Source organism: Vanessa tameamea, chromosome 2, assembly GCF_037043105.1.
Source record: "Vanessa tameamea isolate UH-Manoa-2023 chromosome 2, ilVanTame1 primary haplotype, whole genome shotgun sequence".
In the NCBI taxonomy this organism is placed as follows: domain Eukaryota; kingdom Metazoa; phylum Arthropoda; class Insecta; order Lepidoptera; family Nymphalidae; genus Vanessa; species Vanessa tameamea.
The window spans coordinates 7,967,160-7,989,543 of NC_087310.1; the positions used below are offsets into that span (position 1 = coordinate 7,967,160).

General features: G+C 30.7%; 1 protein-coding gene across 3 annotated transcripts in view; it reads left to right on the plus strand.

The window, feature by feature from the left end:
- The first annotated feature begins 7,908 nt into the window (after nucleotides 1-7,908).
- The window catches only part of Bbg (big bang), a 35,045-nt gene continuing 20,569 nt past the window's right edge, over nucleotides 7,909-22,384 (plus strand). The window contains exons 1-3 of one of the 3 annotated variants that reach the window (XM_026637876.2): nucleotides 13,403-13,424; nucleotides 14,980-15,810; nucleotides 15,886-16,738. In XM_026637876.2, coding sequence (XP_026493661.2) covers nucleotides 13,415-13,424; nucleotides 14,980-15,810; nucleotides 15,886-16,738 — 1,694 coding nt within the window. In that variant the 5' untranslated portion in view covers nucleotides 13,403-13,414. Of the gene's footprint in view, nucleotides 8,329-13,402; nucleotides 13,425-14,979; nucleotides 16,739-22,384 lie in introns of those variants that run through there. The other 2 variants (XM_026637875.2, XM_026637873.2) reach the window with 2 other exon arrangements.

Sequence of the window (22,384 nt, forward strand, 5' to 3'; positions counted from 1 at the left end):
AAGAGACTGCACTTGTGCGCCTGCGCACAAACTTTTTTGCTTTAATAATTTCTGCGTAGTACGCCAAACGACATTAAATCCTTATCATATTATTTTTCTTTTAGTCTAAGGGAAACTCGGGAGTAGCAAGTAATCCCTGTGACTTGTACTAATTTCGTTTTACTTTTCACTACGACTGCGTTGCCACAGTCACAGTCTGTATGACATGGATTCGTTCTTTGACAGTTGTTCCTAGCAAGGCAGCTAGCGCCAGCTATACGTGTACAGCTTCCTTCTCTTAACAACTTTCAAAGTTACCAGTTTATTCTCAGTTTTAACAATCTTAGCATTCAGTAGAATAGATCCTGAAATAATGCATAGGATAGATAGATGTTTTAATTCCAATTCCAACCCATTAAACTTATTCCAAAATAGAACCAAACAAACGTACCAACGAAATGAATGAACGAAATTGCTTATTATTTATTTATATACAAATATACAGATACGTAAAGTCAATCTGCAATGTTGTGGAATTAATTACAACACGTCTACATTCACAATAATGTATGTCATAATTCAATTAAATGAAAGGTAACTTTATACGAGAGTATTATAAGGACTTCTTAGTTAATAATATACGTTTGATATTTTGTAATAATAACAGTTTTGTGAAGTTTAGATTTAAGCATTTCATAACTTTAAAAAAAACGTACTGTATTATGGTTCATTTTTAAATAACAGTTTATTACATTGGGTGTTAATTTGTTTCATTAGTTAATATACCTTTCCACAACAGCTAGTGCCATTGTAAATAAGTTTTAAATAAATGGAATGAGTTTTAGTGTTAAAGACTTTGGCAACCCCTCTGGCAGTGCATAAATTTAAATGCAAATTGCAAATCATCGCAGAGAGCAACTAGAATTTTCATACGGTGAAGTATTGTTGCACTAGTGTAGTAACTAAAATAGTGCAATTTACTATTTAAATATTTTACATTTTACAATAATTGGGCTGTTATAATATAATAATAACAAAAAAAATAACTTTATCATAATTAGAGATTAAACATAGTTATTTTTGTAAAATAGGTTTATGTGTAAAATAATTTCCGATAAAAATGGACTAGGTAGTTTGTTTGAAATATTCTAAATATAAAAAAAATATATCTACAGAGTAATTTAAAAATATTAAAAGAAGCATCTGTGAGAGATAGATCTCTGTACATAGCATATTGATAACGATGCCTTGATAAGGATTTTTAACATTAAGTATTTTATTGTAAAAAAAACTCTCAATCTTGGTAATGAGAACTCTTTTAAGCTTTGGATAATTTAGTTATTAGATAATATAATTTCGAAGATTTTAATAATATGTTTATAAATCTGTCCAGTTTATTTTTGTAGGATCATCGGATTGCAAACTATTTGTCGTAAATATTTAAAATCCAACCAAATGAAATTGTGAAAAGACAGAAAAAAAATAAACGGTCGTATTTTAAATTATTCGTATGATTGATTTGAGAAATTTGTACATTATATGAAAACTTGTAATTGTATCAATTTATCATTTTATCAATTTTGATTAGATTGTAAAAGTTTCATATATTAGTAGATTTCAGAAAAAAATCTATTATGGTCGGCACAGTCAGGTTAGAATTAAATATAACACATCCATATCTCTATTCAGTATAAAGTAAAAAAGAAATCCCAACGCTGGGCTAAATTTTGAAGCTACTGCAATGCGGATAGGTGGATATACATATCACCTCAGCATATAGGTGTTTTGAAAGTTTTTTTTTTTTTTTTCGCGGCTGAACGAGATATATGTAGGTAATGAAATAGATATAAACACAAATTAGGCACATGAAAATTCACCGATATATGGATTTTCTAATTTTTGATTAAGATTCACGAGTTCTAACCGTTTGTTCTAAATGTTTGTTTATTATTTTTAAATTAGTTTTAGTGATTTTAAAGAATAAATATTTTATATTGCGATGGCATCGACGTTAAACCGAAGCGCGGCCATCGCGTGACTATAGCATTCTCACTCGCAAATTGCATATTACACGCTGTCCAACTGCAATCGATCATTATTAGTACATTTCCACCGATTACTACACTTCGAAATTAACCATTAAAATTGTAACGCCGATTTTTATATTTGTCGAAATCTAAATTAATATCGAAATTTTTAGATATCTTACTCAAGCTGTCACAAATTGTACTAATAAAAAATTAATGATGACTGTCTGATTAACAAAGGAAACTAAAAAAAAATTTTAACAATTTAATAAAATAATGATTATGAAGAATTGTTCTAAATTAGGTAATTGAGCATAGTATGTTGATTCAGAACGTGCTACATATCGTAAATTTAGAACATTCGCCACGTATATTATTCATTTTATATATGATGTCTGGTTTTAACCACGAGTCAGCTCGTGGCTACGACAGATGGAACTCTGTCGGGAAAAACAATAAAAAAGGTACGATCGTGGTTAAAACCCCGTCTAATATATAAAAAAGGCCGATAAGATAGACGGCAAAGATATACAGATCGAAATTAAAAATAGCTTTTTTATAAATCTTGGCTTCGTGAAATGATGACAAGAATATTAGCAATAATCCCCATTTTAATCGGAATTCCGATTGGCGATAACCTGGGCGAAAAATGAGCCCTCGTGTCAACTCGTAAAAGTAATAAGACAGGGTGCTATTACGTCTATAAAATGTATAAAACATGTCATAGTATTCATATAAAACGTATATACTATTCAAGGAATGTCAAGTGATTGATAATCAAGGACACTGATTACAAGTTGACGACCATCCATTACCGCTCGAGTATAATATTTAACCTAAATATTGTTAGTGATTGAAACAAATTCGTTTTGTAATGGTTTTTCTTGGGTCGTTTTACGTTTGTAAATTGTATTCCGTAGTAATTCAAAGTATAAATTAATGCATTTTTTTTGACGTACATTACAAACATTTGTAATGCGGGATATAATAATAAAATGAGTATTAAAAAATTAATTATTTGATCGTAAGTTTTGTCGATTATATGATGCTAATGATATTTATGAAAAGCATTTAAGCAGAAACGGTTTTATCATTTATATTAACGCACTAAAATTATGAAACAGTAACATCTGGAGACATTTTTGACTTTTACTGAATTCTTATAAAGATTTCAAAAAAATAAGACATATAAATCAATGACTTTTTACTTTTCGTTGGTGTAAGAAAGTAAAGATTTTTAGAATACACGAAATACTATTCATATTTGATAATTAACTAGATCAAACTTAACTTTTAAAATAACGTATGGTATACTGTATAGAGAGTATTTGATTTGGCTTTTGTGATAACTAGCTGAGTACCGACAGTATATTGTTAAGAAGAATATATTCTTAACTTTCTAGAGGTAATTAAAAATTCCTAACAGTAATCTTGATTTTTGTACGCTATAAGTATTGCGCAATGCCATATTTATAAAATACTTATAAGTTCAAATTCATATCACCAGATTAAGGCTGTTTTGTAAGGCGCGTCTAGCTTTAATAGAAATTAATACGTTGATAAGGCGAATATGTAACCCTTTGTGCCCTTTCCACTTGGCGTACCCTGTGAGTTACATCATTGCTCTAGCACTTTAACATACTACGTCTATTTCTGGCGATATTATGTAGAGGCGTTATTTTAATTTTTGTTAAAAATTGCGTTTAGAAGCAATATATATTAACGTTTTATAAACTAATAGTATATACTATAGCTAAGTTGTAATTTTTTTGTGCTCTCTTTTCCGTTGCCGACATAAATATCTGTTTAGCCTGAATGTTTACTATCCGAAAGTATATCTGTATAGCATTATGTCTACCGGCTGTACTTTACAATTGTTTGAAGTCAATAAAGTTAAATAAATTAGTACCTTTCCAACTTTATTTTTCAAAAAATACTAATAATTTTTAGACATTTGTATTAAGCATGGAAGTTCTGAAGCAAAAATAAAACACTACGAAATACAGTACTAATATTAAAAATGCATGTTAAAGGGCAAAAATTGCAAAAATCTTCAGGCGCACTGGTTTTTCTTTGGAACGCAAAATATAATCACGCATTTAATTTTACCGCAGTAAATTCAGTCACTAGTAATTATTAAAAAATACTCATCACAATGTTGAATCTATACACTAAGTAGTAAGTTTAATCTTTGCCTTTAGGTCATAAATATGCGCCGACACGCTCACATAAGATCTTTAGAATTATTAATTTAATAAATATTTATTTACATAAAATATATCGTTCCTCTCGGCTACTACAATGATTTTCTATGAAAATTGGGTCACGTTTTTTACGTCATTGGACTTGCAAATATAAGTGATTTTAAGTGGTCACTACTGACTATAGACATCGGTAGTAAGATATAATCATCATTCCCTTATAATACCAATGTGACATAAACCGTGGTGAATTAGATGTTATATTCCTTGTGCCTGTAGTTAAATTGGCACACTCACCCTTTTAGCCGGAACATAACACTACCTGAATATCGCTATTCAGTAGTATCTTCGCCCAGGTCTTGCACAAAGAACTGCCAACTAAGTAAAACCACTTGGAGGGAACAAACGATAGCTTAATGTTGTTGAGTATTTAATACAATTTAAATTGCTAGTAGTAAAAGTCAATAAAAATACTTATTTGAAAAGAATGTACTGGAAAATCGGTACATAATTTTTTTCACATTAATTTAAGAGATAATTTACGACCGTTTTACTTGACGTAAAAGGTTTTGTTATGTTTGTAGTTGAAGTCTCGCAGTGAGACGAGTTTACGACTCGTTACCTTACCAGGTAATTAAGTGAACTTCTTGTTCTCCGGTTATGGATGAAAGCGGTGATTTTCATTAACCCGAAATGTAAAAAATGTTGTTCACCATACATTTAACAACTATTTAGTGGTACTTGTACTTGTTACTGCAAGTTTTAATTAGATAATTGTTATATTTAATCATCTATACTAATATTATAAAGAGGAAAGAATTGTTTGCTTGTAAGTGATAATCTCTAAAACTAATGAACCGATTTTAATAATTAGTTCACCATCAGAAAGTTACTCTATCCAGAAATATCGCCTGAATTAATGAATAAGCGCTACTGAACTGCTATATCCGTGTGCGCGTGTGTACTCGTAGGTGTGTACGAATTCTTATAGTCACAAACTGAATTTATCATTAAATTCTTAAACATTTAAATGAAAACTGATCAACAGCCGTTTAGATATATCTACTAATATTTTAGCTGACTTCAAAAATAAAAGTTATCTATTCTCTTTCTATTTTCTTAGTATCGATATACATATGTTGCGATTCCGTAACATGTCGATAGAATCAAATCAATTATTTATTGAATGTTGATGAATTGTACTCATTAATTGCCAAATTAACCACTACCACGGGTTCGGAAAAGAAAATAACCTGGCCTTAGATGAACCGACTTTTTTTATTTTAAATGTACTAAAATTTAAGACTTAGATTGATATCCGAAGAATTCCAATGTCTTATATTTTTGTTGCTTACGTAATATCTTCATTCTTTTATTTTATTGATATTTATTAAATGAATGATTATTAAATGACATCATATCACATGTTTTGTCTGTATCTGATTTTGAGCCATAGATTGTCTCTGATTTATATCTTTTTTCGAGTACCTAGATCATGTATACAGTTTTTTTGATAGACTATTCTTCTGTATAAATTCAGCGAATATTTCTTTTGGAACAGTTTGTCATCTCTTGCCTGATTCTTTAATTCCAAAATTAGATAGATATATACTTCAAGTCGTAGTGCATAATTAATTCAGTTATTGCTTTTTTGTAACATTTTAAAGAAAAACGATGTCAGTATGCTATTTTAAAAGCGTATTCTAAGGTCATTTACTTAAAACAAATTTCACGGTGACACAACTATACCGTATAGCCCACGATGTCAACTCTTAATACCTGTCATGTGCCGTTTAGTGTTCTATGAATAAATGGCCACGTGCGTACTGCATTAAAAACGACAATTGCAAGCGACTGACGTAAATTGTTTTGTCGGGCTAATGCTACCTTTTATGTTAGTGTTCTTTTGCCCTTCTAATCTTCTGCGTTATTTGACATCCTTTTTCCATGTCTTTGTACCTCCTGAATTATTTTTCTAGTATATTTGCCAGACTCTATATTATTGTTTACTTATTATAAATTATAGTCCAGTCAATAAAGCCCAAAATCCCTAACAAATTCGTAACAAATACTAACAATACCCAATTCGTGAAAGCAATGACGATTAAAACCTTTTTGCGAAGAAGAAAAAAATCTTTAAAGCTTACATGAAATAGATTATTTGGTAACAATCCGTGAATAGTTAACTAAATTTTGACGTCGTTCTTCGTTCTTTATTTATATCTGAATGTAATATATAACATTATATTTTTAAATGCATCCTGAATTATATATTTTTACTATCTCAATTACGTTTTGGGGTTTGAAAAATCATTATTATAAAGATTCAAGTGCAATATATCAAGATATGCTTTACCCCAATTCTATTAACAAAGAATTAGTTTTAAAGTAGGAAGTTCTTATTGTACCTATTTATTTTCAAAATCTTCTTGGCAAGATCTTCTTTATTTTGACATTTGTTTCACACTTGAGTTACTATATATGGAGGGTCTAATATCAATCGTTGGTTCAATATTGGTTTCACCCAAATCAATTGTTTTTTTGCCTTGATTCAAGTGTATTACAACTACTGGAACATATTCGTTTTTATTCATATGAGGTTTTTCTAAATTGTTATCTTTGATATTACAGGTCCAAATCGCGAAGTGTATAATTTTTTTTACAGAATATGTTATTCATTACGAGGATAGCTTTAAAAATTGCATCTATTTAAGCAAAATTTACTTTTACTAACCCCTATATTCATATAAAAAAAATTTTTCATATATTTGTCATGGCATTTGATTAATAAACATTAATCAACAATTTACTTCAGACATTGTCCGATAAGTTATATCCAAAAACATAAATATTGACTATCTGTGTGCTTTTTATGCCTTAAATATAGAATCTGTCATAACATGAATGTTTCATATCAAACTAATACATGTTTTTTTGTATCCTTTTGGAAATAACAAACAAACAACCACTTCTTTATAATATTAGTTTAAAATGATATGCGTTATGCGATATATTTGAGTGTTTATTTTATTGTGTATTCATTCGTTTAGAAGATCATTCTTGGGAAAATGAAACTTATATAATATGGAAGATATTGTGCCGTAGAGGAAAGCAAACATATAAAATATACAAACAATATTACAACAGTGGAGTTTAAGTCTTATAGTATAATAATAACGAAACACCGAACGAAATAGTGATTACCTACTTATTATACGTAATGATTCATGATAAGTGAACTCATTCACACTTATGTTGAGATTAATGCATCATCATGATAATGCCATGTCCGATATACACGTGATTTTAATCATATACATATACTGCTTGGTGTTTTAGAACTTAAAAACATTATTGGAATATATCTGTAACAATAAACTGTATTTTAATTAATGTCGATTGTTTTGTATGACGTGAGTGACCATCAATTCAAATATTATCTCCCCGCTTATACAAGTACGGAGATATCATAATTTAGTACTTTCACTTTGCCTCCTTTCGATACTCGCTAAATTGCTAAGAAATCAGGTGCATACATCTACATCGTGTTCGATAAATTTTAAATCAATACGCAGAAAATCTCTACTGAGACCATACGAAGCCAAATAGGTAAGACCTATGGAATTACCTAATTCAATTATAATTGCTTAGTCGGCTTCGTGAAGAGAAATGGCGCCAGTCGTATTCGATCGTCGCATGGAAGCCGAGAGTACTCTTTGATTTCTGAATATCTTATTGAAGTTAAACGTAAATGACATAGAAACGGAACTTTCTTCAAGATCGCACATAAGAACGCGGTGTCAAGTGCGATTATAGTGAATATTGTGGCAGGGCGGCCGAGTTGGTGAGAGCGCGGCCCGGTTGCGACCGGTCGGCCCCACCGCCAGCGCGCGCGCACACGCCGCTCTGCGCCGCCGACGTCGCGACGCACCCGTGTGCAACACACCGAACCGTACCGCTGCTATCATTTAACAATATTTTATTATATCGTAAATTCGCGGATACATATATGTGAAGAAAACAAACATGTTATAATCAGTGTTCTTGGACTCATTAAAGTGATTTAGTATTCGTGAATTTATATATTCAAGCTGAGATTTGAGAGCTCCCTATAAATTAGGGTGAGTATTCGCAATATATTAAGGTAAAATTTGAGTCGCCGGATGATATAAACAATAGCAAGGTGAGCCAGGCATTATGCGGGTTCCCATGTCAGAAAGCGGGCTAAGGTCGAGGTAGGCGCCGCGTGCGTGTAATGAGATTAGGGGCGGGTGTGAGGCTGCGCCGCGTCCCGGGCGTCCCGGGTGCGCTCCACTCCCCGCCCTACTTGCCCTCGCCTCGCACATTCAAACGCTGCTGTTTCCCGCGCCATATGCGCTTACTGGTTTCCTATTTTCTTTTTCCGCCCGCCTTGACGCGCGCGGCAATTAATATTTGTTGAATTTATAAGCTTTTCTATAAAAACATAAATGATAATAAATTTTGTAATAATAATACATTTTGCTCTTATATATTAATAAAATTTGTTATCAAACATCGCAAATAGCATAGTAAATAGTCAAAAGAAACAAGAGCAAAGCAATCGCTTAATATTTTTAAAATTAGCATCTGTAAAAATATTTAAATACGGTTCCACTGTGTTTTTGTAATGACGGCAAGTGAAATCATTATCTAGTTGATTTCATACGGAAGTACCATCTGGGCTTTGATTATTATTAAGCACTAGAACGGAGGTACTGATAATTGCCTCAGTCGATTAAATCTTTCGAAAGGTCTACGATTATATGTAACGCAGTTCCGCCTTGCCGACATCTATCAATGTACATGTACAAGCATATAACATTATATTAAAATCTATACAACTGTTGTTCTTAAAATAATTAAGTCAATTCTGTTATATTATAACTGTATTAGGTAATATAATACATTGATATAATAATAACGTATGTTTTGTTACGACTAAAATATGTTTAATGCAACTGATGAGACTTATACTCAGAAAAGAGAAAGTATATTTACAAAAAAGGTTCACATGTGAATCTTATTTTCAAATAATAATTCCAAAAAGTATACAATTCATTTATTTTGAAAATAAACGGTATGCTTATAAGAATGGAAGAACTATATTAAAGTTAATTGCTATGTTCGTAGGTTTTATTTCAAGTTTTTAAAAATAGGTAGATAGGTACTAAAACAACAATAAACATCAAATAAAATATTATTACCGCAAGATAATAAACAAACTTGTACCGTTGTTTTAGGCAATAAACTTTTTGCTCGCTAGATTTCTGCATTTACCTAATAGTTTTTATCATTTTGCTGCATCGATAAAATTTCTCTATGAAGCGATGATCTTGTGACTATAACTCTGGAAGTAAACGAGGAGAATTTGCATTTAGTTTTTGGATATAAAATTTACGGTTACAATATGTATATATTTAAATTTAAAAAACAAATTTAAAACTATCATATCATTCATGGACACCAAAACCAGATATTCAAATGGTTTCGTCTGACATAACGTGATAGAAGGCAATAATTTGGCGTCCACCTGGCTTTTTATTGTTATTAGATTTTGAAATTGATCTTATTGGTCAGACACGGAAGGATGTTCACCTCCCTGCGGCGCGACCGTGGCAAACGTTGTCTGATGTCATGCTTATAACGCCCACTTCGCCTCATAATTTGGATTCGTTTTTTTCAATAAACCCTATTCGTAAAACCATCACTTCTTCAGAGATTTATATTACATTACCAAAATCGATATTTTAAAAGGATTTCGAATTAATTTTCTGCAAAACGATCTTCCAATGAGGCGTCAAATCGTCTTATGCTAAAATGATAAATGAGTTAAAATGAAAGAGGAAGTTGAATAAATGAAATTGGTATGCTCGTAATTTTCAATCAAATTTAGTTCTCAGATTATTATGAACATCGTTTTATTTTTTTAATTTGATAGCTAATGAAATTCCGTTTCTTATCATCACAACATATAAACTTGCTCCTATTATTTATACGATATGATGGGTTTTAGTTGTGATGTTATTTTTGGAAATATATATATTGTAGTAATTCTTCTTTATATTTTAATAGTTCCGATAAGTATCCGTCAGCCATTAAAAATAAAATAAAGATATTTTTTTTCTATCGAATATAACACATGGTTCGAAAATACAAGGACAAGTTCGAACTCTGTAAGCTAATTTATAATGCAATATCTCTCTTCTCTTTCTACATATCTAGAGCGGGAGATTAAATTGAAAAATAGTCACATAGAACTCAACTTCATTTCACAAGACCTTTTTTAACCTCGCACCACGAAACTCGATGGAGTGAGTAATAAAAATTTTCACCCTCAACTTAACATATGGAGGATGAATTAATGTTGACTTAACACGCGTATAACATATATTTATATTTAAAATTATTATATATTGTTTATAAATTTATTGGAAACCATTTTTTATACCATTTGGAGAATTTTATTTATACTGTTTTAAAACGGTTTAATAAAGTAACTAAGCGCTCATGTTAAGAGTATAAACGCACGATGTTTGCCTGGATACTTTCATTAAAGGTTTATGTTATTTTATTAGATTTAATAAAATACAAATAATTAAGTTACATGGTTTTTCACTAAAAATATCTGGTAAACTTACTTAATAAAATAAATATATATATCGTACTAACAAAGCAGAATGATACGCTTTTTAATTAAAATTTGGTATCTGATCGTGAGGTTCGTTATCGCTTTCTTTCCTTTATTCGGAGACACTCTACGTAGATAGAGTCGGGAGCACTCGTTCGGCCACTGCACATCAAAGCCAGTTTATAGTCGCTAGACGGACCCAAATTACTGCAAAATAATTACGAAAAAACTTGTTTTACATTTTTCACTTACCTAATTAGAATTTATCCGATGAGATAATGACATATGTTTCCGTTCGTAAATTTGCAACTATTAAAGTTTTAATATGAAGTAATTTATACATATGTAGAACTCGTTAAGTATTATTTGATTGGAATGACCTTCATTAAAAGTTTTATCGTGGGTGACGTCGATAATATGTATCAAAGTATAGATTATTAGGTGACAATATTTTGATCTTTTGATTGTTACCAGCTATGACGAGACTTACCGCGCTATGTAAATGTCGCATGCCAATAGAGTCATGGGTTCGAAAGCTAATAAATTGCAAAACGTTTAGAAAACAGGATATTTTACATAATAACGGATGTGGCAATGTATTCTCGAGTCATTTCTTAAAATACATTATGAATTTTGTACGTAAACAGCGATAAGGCGAAAGGAGTTATGAGATTTGACCTTGCACCCGAGAATATTAATTGATATTTATATAAAACGAACTGCACATCCCAACTTTGTCCGGGTGAAATAAGAATATTATTCCCGAACAATCAAAACCATACAGGTTCCTGTTCAGATACACACAAAAATCATCGAAATCGGTCTAACAGTTACATACACTCGTATAGAAGATTTATAGATATAAAGATAAATCTTATTTTTTTAATTTTAATACATTTCTAAGGATTTATCCATTCAGTGACCAACGTTTGATTTAAAATGATTCTTAATTTTTTTTATTAACTAACGGTTGTTCGCCTTTAACACACACATTTAAGTATTTACACACATGTAAGTCAAGTTTGGATTATGCTAGCCTGTTTTATTATACAATATTATATATTTGTGGTTTTTATAGTTACTGCTCCGCTTCTTAAATTTATAGCATTTATTTATATAGCTTATAACCTTCTTCAATAATCGGACTATTTAAAGCAAGAATTAGTATTAAAACTAGACCGCTATTCTTGAAATTTACGCGTTCAATCATATGATCGCCACTAACTTTAGCTTTATAATATAAACTAGCTGCTCTACGATAATTCACCCATATTAACCGTTGCTACTGCCCTGTGGACCGTAGCGTGATTTTATATAGCCTATAACTTTTCTCAATAAACGGACTATATAACGCTTACATATATTTTCAAACAGGACTTGATCAGAAAAACGGATTGCATCCTCGATAGTATTCGATTGTTTTACTTATTGTGTATAAATTATATTGATTATAGATACTATACAGGTACAAATACGCAATATTAAAATCATATCGATTATTAGGGCATGGTCTAATTATATTTGAAGAACCAGTAGCTACACCTACGAGTACGTTACAAGTAAAATCGCATGTTATGAGTACATTGGCTCGTGGCAGGTTTGCAGGTTAGTATGCTGCTTGCACAAGCGCTGTACAAGGATGGTTTAATTAGTCGTGCTACACCGATCCGCTACTATTTACTACGAAAATTATGCCACGTTACTCGCTGGTATTTTATTATGCACGAAAATGTAGGATGCATTGCGCATAAATATTACTAGGTACCTCCCTAGTTCTTTTTTATGGTTACTTTGGTTAATTTATAGTTTAAATAAATAATATTTAAACATAAAAAATGCTGTATCACGTGAGCCCAACGATACTCTTATAAGATTTTGTTTGCCAATTAAGTCACGTTAATGAAAATGGACCATTTAAATTTGTATTTTACCAATTTGTTATTTGACCATTTAAAATTGACTCTTTAATTGGTATCATAAATTTTAAAGACATTCATTTTTTTTTAAATAATGCATGCATATAGTTTTTTTGGCATATTATGTATTTATTTTAAACTTGTATTATTTACTTATTTAGAAAATGAGAATGTGAAAAGAGAGATAAGATTAACATAATTTTACGTTTAGATTTATTAATAGTAATGTACTATTTCATGTTTTTCTGCTTCTTTTGTACGTATCTGTAAAAGTTATAATTAGCTACCTTCATATTATTTACGTAATTTTGCACTGTTAGTTTAAATAATAAATAATTAAGTAAATACAGTAGAAGTAAGTGCTCAAAATATATGCATCTTCATATTTAGAGTATTTGGGATTATTCGATTTGAGACAATCACCGATAAGAGCATGATGTATTTGATAGCCGTGATATCAATATTTGCATCTTTGATCAGTACAATAAAAGTGTTATTGTTAATATGGCATGTGTGTTTTGTATTACATTCTAGTTTGAAATTAGTGAAATTGTATATAAAAAAGGTAATTAAACTTATTTATTCAAAATGGGTAATTGATACTATTTACGTAGTTGGAACTGCTGGTAAAGTTGAAGATGAATGATGTCAGGTAATCAGTAACTGGGACGTTTTAAAGTCAATGGCTTATCTTTTCACACATAATGAAAACGTGTAATCAATCTCTCTATGTTTAGTCGTCGCTTTACACGTACAGAGACACAAGTCGACTCCATTTTGTTCTTTTTTAGTGATCATCAATTGTTTCTCGAATCGTAAAATGTTGATTTAGGTACAACTTTTATTACTTAAATTATTTATGATCACATAAAACCCTTTTTTTTCAAATTATTTGGCTAGTATAGTATATTTAAGATGTTAATGGGACGCAATATTTAGGGAATATTGCATGTAATAAAATCGAATTCAGGTTTTATCAGTTTTATTTTTAAAATCCATATGTGACCTCTTAATAATATAACGTTAATTTACTCCAATCATGTTAATTACGTTAAAAGGTTATCAAGAATATTCATGGTTAATGTTACAACGGTACAGTACAAACGGTTAAAAATTTAAGACGGTCTTAAAATTATAAATAGTAATTTTTAAACTTCAAAAACGGATAAGTTTATAAATGTGTAAATACAATCTTTCGTATTATACTTCGTAGGTTACGGTGTGAAGATTCAATTATGTGATATCGCAGAACAATACTATACGCATATTGTGCGGCGTTTTTTTTCTTTGTTTACTTGATAACAACTAACGTCTAACAAAAACATTCGCTCTCTTTTTCGAACGAAACCAACCGAGGTCAACCATGATCTGTAATGGTCTACCGAACAGCGATTCCTTTCGAAATCATTGTAGAGTAATTATTAGTGTACATTTGAAGATGTGTTATTAAGATAAGTATGACTTATGAGCAACGATATTCGCCATAATGAATGAACTATTGGTGTTTTCATTGGTATTGGTAATGTAAAGCCACACCTGAAAATCCATACTTTTTTATTGTTAAGTAATTGAAAAAAACTTTATTATGTGCCAAAGGCAATTTCGAATATAGCGTTTTACATGAAATTGTCGAGAAACGTGAGAATGATAGGCCCTTAAACGGAACTCGGGAGTAACGGGTCGCAGCCCCGGGCGTTATGCTAATTCGTCGATCTTCGTAGACGTGCGCGAGCTCCAACGCTGTCTTTGGTGCCACTAACCCACATCTCTGCCATCCAACGATGCGACTGCTTGTTTCCGAGGCGTTCTCGAACACGCTCGTTATACTTTCATATTGATCTACGAAAGTACGCAGAGATCGTGAGTTGGAAATAAGCGTCTATTGGATTTGTTAATCGTTAAGAATTATGTTACTTACTTTTTCAAAATACATTATTACTTAATTGATATATGCAACAGGATATACAGATATAACGTAACATAAATGTTAAATGGTAAATACAACGTAAGTATTTAACATCAAACTGCGACTTAAAGGTTATTTAATGAGATTATGATGTGATACTTGCTCATCTGCAGTTTTGATTGAAGCGCAACGGTGAAAGAGAGAGGCTTTGCGCAGTTTACGCGTATCTTTCATCGACTGCGCAGCGTTAACCATTATTGCATTTAAATTACAAAGACTTATATATACTTTTTGTTGACAGATTCCAACCCGACAGCGGTTATTAAAACTGCACGGGAAGGCGTTGTACGCGGTATGGAGACAGGCGCGACTGTCGAGGAGTTCATCACAATAGTTCCGGTGGGCGAAAATAAGCCTGCCGTTCATGATCCTGCCTTTGTAACAGTACTCAACGTGGGTCCTGAAAGTGGCGGTGTAGAAGTTACAGTACGGAGGCCTCGTGGAGCTCGTTTAGGGTTAGGGCTCAAATTTGAAGGTGGTTCTGCTGCTGCAGAGAAAGTAAGGAGACTTCTGGTGCAATCATGTGCAGAGGATAGCCCTGCTGCTAAAGCCTCTACCCCTTGGGGTAAACTTATACCTGGAGATGAAATTTTAGCCATAGATGGAGTGTCTGTTTCTGAATTAACAAGAATCGAATGCGTTCGTCGCTTAAAAGATTCTGATGAATCTTTATTACTTGTAGTACGACATTTGGATACCGATAATAGTTCGGAACAAATCAATATGGAGTCTAAAGATGCTAGTGCGGATGTAAAGCTTATTACAGAGTTGAGTAGACCGACAACGTTACCTCCACCAGTTCCTCCAAGAAAGCTAGGTAAGAAACATTCTTTTAAAGATAAAACTATTCTTCAAACACTTGGTGAACAAAATGCCCTTGTTAATATTGATTCATCGAAAGACTTTGATAATGTTAAGGAAACACAACATCAAATTATTTCAACTATGAATAAGTTATCAAGAAAGTCATCCTTCGATTCTCATATACATCGCCAAAACAAGGAGAGCTTTGCATATTTGAGGAAAGGATCACCTGAAGAAGTTCGACGTTTGGTACGACGATTATCAGATGGTAAGGCTATGCCCCCAGAAGCTGATATTTACATAGATTTGCTCTCTAATGAATGGGAACGTTGTCTCGTTTTAGCAGATGCAGAATCAGACGACACTGGTAGTTCTATTTCAACAGTAGTCGATAGGTTAGGATCAATGGCAAGTTCTGTTGAAAACAGCATCCCATCTACACCTATAATGCAACCGAAATCTATAGACATTCAAAAAGTATTAAATAGTATTGAAAATATCGATACAAATATATATAAAGACATGCAAAATAGTTCAAAGTATTTGGATAAATCAAAAGAAGTTAGTAAAGATAATAAAACGGAACAAAAAAAGGTAATTTCTAATGTAGTAAAAAATCAAGATATAATTATTCAAAACACTGTAGTATCAGAAAATACAAAACCATCCTTAAAAAATGTAGAACATAATGACAAAAACAATAATATTACTGAAATATCAAAAAGAAAGACAGAGGCAAACGAACCAATTAAAAATAATGATAAAGTAATAAAACAAGAAATTGTGCCTGAAAAGCCTAAACCTATGCCAAGAAACACAAAAGTCGAACGATCAGCTAGTGAAAAGAAACGACGGCCTATTCCAATTCCAGAATTACCTTCAGCACCAGTACCCGAACCATTATTAACACCAACAAAAAAAACATGCATCGAATCATGGTTGCAGCGATCTGAAGCAGAAATGAATAATAAGTTAGAAGATAAGTTGGAAGAAAAATCTGTCCCAGAGGTACTACCACGTCTTATTGACTTCGTGCCTAAAACACAATATAAAGAAAGCGGTACAGAATCAACAGCATGTATACGGCCTACGGCTCCACCACCACCACCACCCGCAGAAACAAGAGAAGATGGTTCGGGGGCATCACTTGACACCATTGGTGAACTAGATGAATCTTGTGACGTCACTGATAATGCGTGAGTACTTTTACCATAATTAATATTAATTAAATTAGTGGTTGTGGGTAATCTTTGTGTCAAGCTTAAGATTGCTTGATGAAGATATATTATTAAATATCCAAAGATTATTTGTGATACAGACAACAATATTTAATTGTACTTCTCAATAAATGAGCGAACAATTTCCATAAGTGCAAGTGACAATAAATGTTCCATAAATTTTAAATGTGTGACAAAAACATTAAAATTAATCAAATAAATGAAAAATTGGACTAGCCATATTTATCAAGAGATTATAAACATTATTCAAACATCATGAATGCTCTTTAACAATGCAGCCTATTTACCTAAAGTCTAAGTGCTAAGATAAGACCTAGCTATTTAAATAATACGCGAGTACGTTACCCTTTCGCTCCTTTTGCAATTACTGCAATAAAGTGACTTACCACAAAAGCATTTTCTAGTGTTCTTAGTATTTATTAAGAAATTTAAAATCACGCATTTGATTAAAATTACGTAGACTTAAAATTTGTTAGTTATTTTTTTCTACGAAAAATTAACTAATTAATTTTAATTGTGTCACCCTACATCCCTACAGTGGGTATATGACAAAGTGGACATTAATGACAAAAATTTGTACTCTTTTTTGTTTTATCATTAAAATACAATATAAATAAATATAATTCATCAATTACAATTATAAATAAATGGAAAATTTATGAAGTTATCTGAGTCAAACTTTACATCCAAGAAGTATTCGAAATTGATTTTTTTTCAATTTTATACAGAATATAGTATATTGATCTATTAACTCGCGATAACTTACTAGGCTTCATTATTAGTGCTTACAAGAAAGCAAAAAAATTACAAATTAGATTATATTTGTTAAATTTATTTATATTAAAAAAAATTTAACCTAACGTGGGCCTTCGTGTATCAATTGATCCATAGGACCAAATTAATTACAAACTCAGTGCTCAGCATACTATTAGCCAAATAATAAAACATCAAATTGAACTAAATTACTTAAAAATTATTATTCAAATTATATCCAAAATATATATATCCAAAAGAGATAGTTTGGATACCGTTGGATGGATGGTGTTTTTTTCAATGGATTGTCATGACCTGGATCGTATCGTCGGATGATTGTCATTCCGAAATGTATAGGGAATAAACATTACAATCATAATATTTTTTTAAATTGTAGCTTGAAACCTGGAAGTACGAATTATGTTATTTTTCGTGTTTCACGTAGTATTTACTTTCTATTTAGAATTTATTGTAATAGATCTTATTTTCGAAAAAGTCGTTTTAAGTGCCTTTAGTTTGGTTTTATAAGTTGTAGGGAGATTTGTTTTTATTTGAATGTTTATAGGTACGTAAAACGGTTATATAATAAATTTCGTGACATAAATAAATATGTACAGCAGAGTACGTTAATTCTACAAGATTTAAATTCGCGGATTAAATTTCAGTAGGTGCATAAATGTTTCAATCTTGCGAAATCGTCGAGTTTAATATTTTGGAACAGCTCCAATACAAAATCTCATTTCAGTGATAATAACAATTTGGGCACATATAATAAATATACAGCAGATTTTTTAAAGCTTTTTCAACCTTGATTTTTAAAGTTAAACCTTATAATTACCGGAAGAACCTTCAATACAATTTAAGGCTTAATTGTTTATTGACAAAACCTTAATTATAAAGATAAGATACTTGACCAGAGTAAAATAAAATCCAAAAAAGTTCCATTGTCTCTTCTTTTGAGAAGAAGGTTTGGACTTCCAATACGCTGCTCCAATGCGGTAAACCATACTTGTAAAAAATATAGTTAATTAAATCTACATATAAACATCAACGAAGGAAAATTAAACGAAGTTCCTTATCAAGTTTGTCTGTCTGAATGCTATCAACTAAAAAAATATCGAACATATTTTCATACGGTTTTTATCAAAGGATGAAGTCATTCATAAGGATTTTTGGTGTTTAAATACATAATTTAATTATAGTTTTAATATTATAATAAATAGTAAATTGTTCGAAATATTACGGTGATTGTTGAAGATGTCGAAAAAATCATGCTGCCTGGTGGTTTTACTAATGGGCGTCTCATAAACCAATAGAATTATATATATTATGATTAAAACTTTTTTATATTCTCATTCTATCCGTGCGAAGCCGGGACGCGTAGCTAGTTATCATAATAAAAAATAGAAGGAGCATTGCCTTAGTTGATAAACGTAACTAGTTACACAACGTGTGCATTGTTTTTAAACAGATAATACTTTTACTAGTTGCATGGGAGTAACGACTATAAAGAAAGAAAAGAATATTTTATTTTCTAGTATTTTCAAGCAAACTAACGTAACAATGGCAAGCAGCGAGGACGGGTGGATAACGGCCAACTTCACCCCCGCTCTCGCCCTCGCCGCTCACCCTGAAAATGCATCGGCCTGTACAACCTATTGTGTAAACTCTCTGACACGTATAGACATTGCATGTATGTATGAACTATTCTGATAGCGAGAGCTTTGAACTCGTCAACTTTTCATTTTAAAGAATAAGAAAGAGAAATAGTTGTATGTTCAATAATAACAATAATAATATTAATTGATTAACATTTTTGTTACGTTCAATTATAAGTTGATATAAATACAATTAGCTTCGTTTAATATGTTTTAATCAAATAACCGTTATAATCTTTGAACTAAAATTTATTATGACTATCATTCAGTTTCGAACCAAATGATTGACATCTGAACTTCCTGACCTGCTCGACAGGGACTGTTAGGATAAGGTTGTAAATAACAGTTACAGTAGCTGCGAGTGACGAGATTGTTATTTGCAAAAAGCGGTACTAACCAAGAGCTTTGAAGCATGAAGAAATGTTATGCCATAGAGTTATGAATTCATCTAAGTGACGTTGAGTCACGTCAGCGTAATTTTTCAACAATGACTCAGATGTGTCATAATATGGAACATATTAATATAAACATTTTGTCATTTTACAATTATATTTTTATTTCTTTCATCTTTACCTAGCAAGTTCTTTGTTTATATTAGTATGTTTCACATCGCGCAATAATAAGAAACATTTTCGTATGGTTTTCTCTGCAAAATAAGCGTTGTGAATTAAAGTAAATATATTTAAGGCAAAAAATATAAAAAAATATTATTTCATGCGATTTACTTTAGTAGTATACTAATGTGACACATCCACAATATAAATATTATTTAAGCTTAATGTTTTTATTGCAAAAATAAATACGTACGTCATTTTAGTAATTGAGGTTATCTTGAAAGTATTTTTGTCTCATGAATCCTATTGATAAAAGACGGTAGCAAAAAAGATCAGCATAAGTAAAAAGACCGTTGAAATATAACACTAACATTCCTTGTTACATTAATACGATTTTTTTAAAATTTAATTTAAACAGAGTATTGACTCTGCTCATACCAACCAAATTTATATTAATTAAATTTTAATACAAAAATATGTAATTTAATTAATATGTAAAATAATAAGAATAATTTCGCATTTAACAGATGAAATGATTTATATATTTTCTTACAAATTCAATTTAGTGATACTATTGATAACCTAAAAATGAAAGGCTAATCTTGGTGAATTTTTGCCGATTGCGTTTGACAAACAAGCGAAGATGATAGATAACAAATGGCCCAGAGACATAATGAACTATTATGAAGTGCAAGACATGTCCGAGCTGAATAATATATTATAATGTTTGTAGCATCATCTCATTGTTAGTACATCAGTATGATTAATGAAGCTGCATTTTTCATTAATAACGTACCTAGTATATTGCTACATTTTACATTATTTCGTAAAATATTTACTATGTATTATGAAACAATTTTCTTAGTAGTAGAAGTAGTAGTTAAACTAGATTTTCGAATCAGTTATTCTATGTTGTGAATTTTGTTAGTGTTAGTACACGTAATGTAAATATTTTTTAAATTCTATTTTAAGTATTTTAAAGTTCAACTTATAATTTAATCAAGCAAAGTTCAAGTTTCAATTTATTATTTATAATTCATTAAACTTTGTCATTTTTGTAAACGAATGTCAATAAAGGATTTGCTAATAGTTAAATAATACTATCTTAAAAATCTGTCACAGTAAATTGGAATAAGCATATGTAAAATTTTTTAATCTAAAAATACGATAACGTTATAAGTTTAAATACATTTATCACACTTTATAATTATTTTTCAAAAACTTCGATTCAAATGAATACCTATAATAATGTTTTTATAAATATTAATTAAAATAACTTAAATAATATTTCTTATTAAACATTTACTAATATCGTTAAAATCGAAACTTAATTGGAGCAAAAAAAAAAAAATACAAATCAAAGCAATCACTGATGCTTTGATTTGTTAGAATAAAATCCACAATCGTAGATAATGTCGCAATATTGAGCTCCACCAAATAAAAATAAAAAACATGGTAAATATCCCGTTTTAAATACTGTTAGTAATAAAAATAACCATGTTAATTTAAAATCTTATATAAAATCCATAAATACTGGAAATTCTCCTTTAAAGTAAGACTTTATTAATTAAGTCTGATCTTTTAAATATGTTAAAGGAGATTTCCAATATCAATCGATTAAATTGATGTTTATTATACAAGTTCAGTACAACATCGCCTCGAATTGAAGTAGTTTACAAGTAGATCAATAGATCAATTAGCTTCTTGTAGCATAGCATTCCAATTATTTAGGTCACCGATATACACACCAGACTGCTATAATTGCTATATTTGAAAACGAATAATCATTATCAATTAAAGAACACAAATTCTGAGCCAATTAAATTTCATTTATGTCTTTCGTCGACTATAATTATGATACTAAAGTATCTCTTATAAACACGTACTATTATCGTATATCGCTTAGCAGATATTAGTATAATAGTTCCAAGTGAATGTGTCTCTTGGCATTTCTAATTGCCACCGTGTTACACCCACTCGGCAACTGTACATATATACTATAGGACCGGAACAAACGTTGACCGTATGTTCTACAACAAAGGCCTACTTTCAACTTCGGGCGTTTTAAATAATTACTTTTATTATAAAATCGTCTATAACATAAAGGTGAATATCGAATACAGTTTAGACTTTCTTAAACGGTAATTTTTTCATTAAATTTAATGTTTACAATGTGATATGTGAAAGTATGCCGATACAATCGTAAACATATGATTTTAATTGGTTAATATCAAAAGACGTTGTTTTTTTGAAAAATAATCCAGGTCAATTATAAATAAAGTTTGTTATCAATAATGTTTATTGAAATTCAATATTCTGTATCACCGTCATTCTAGCCAAAAGATATTAGTTTACACTCACTTATTTGTTCGTGATACTATTGCATAATTCTAGCGCTTCTACAGCGATCAGTGCCAAATTGCATTCGAATTAAATCTTTATAGAGTCAGAGAATTCCACTTTAGTTATATAACGACGGAATCAAATTTGGAGCCACAGTTTAAAATTAAATAAATAAAAGTGTTGAACGATTTTGAGCCATTTCTTTTAGATTTTCAAACTAATTATTACAGAGTCGAAACAAGAATTTGATAAGTAGCTCACCTTTACTACAGAGCGAAATTACAGGCTGATTTAAT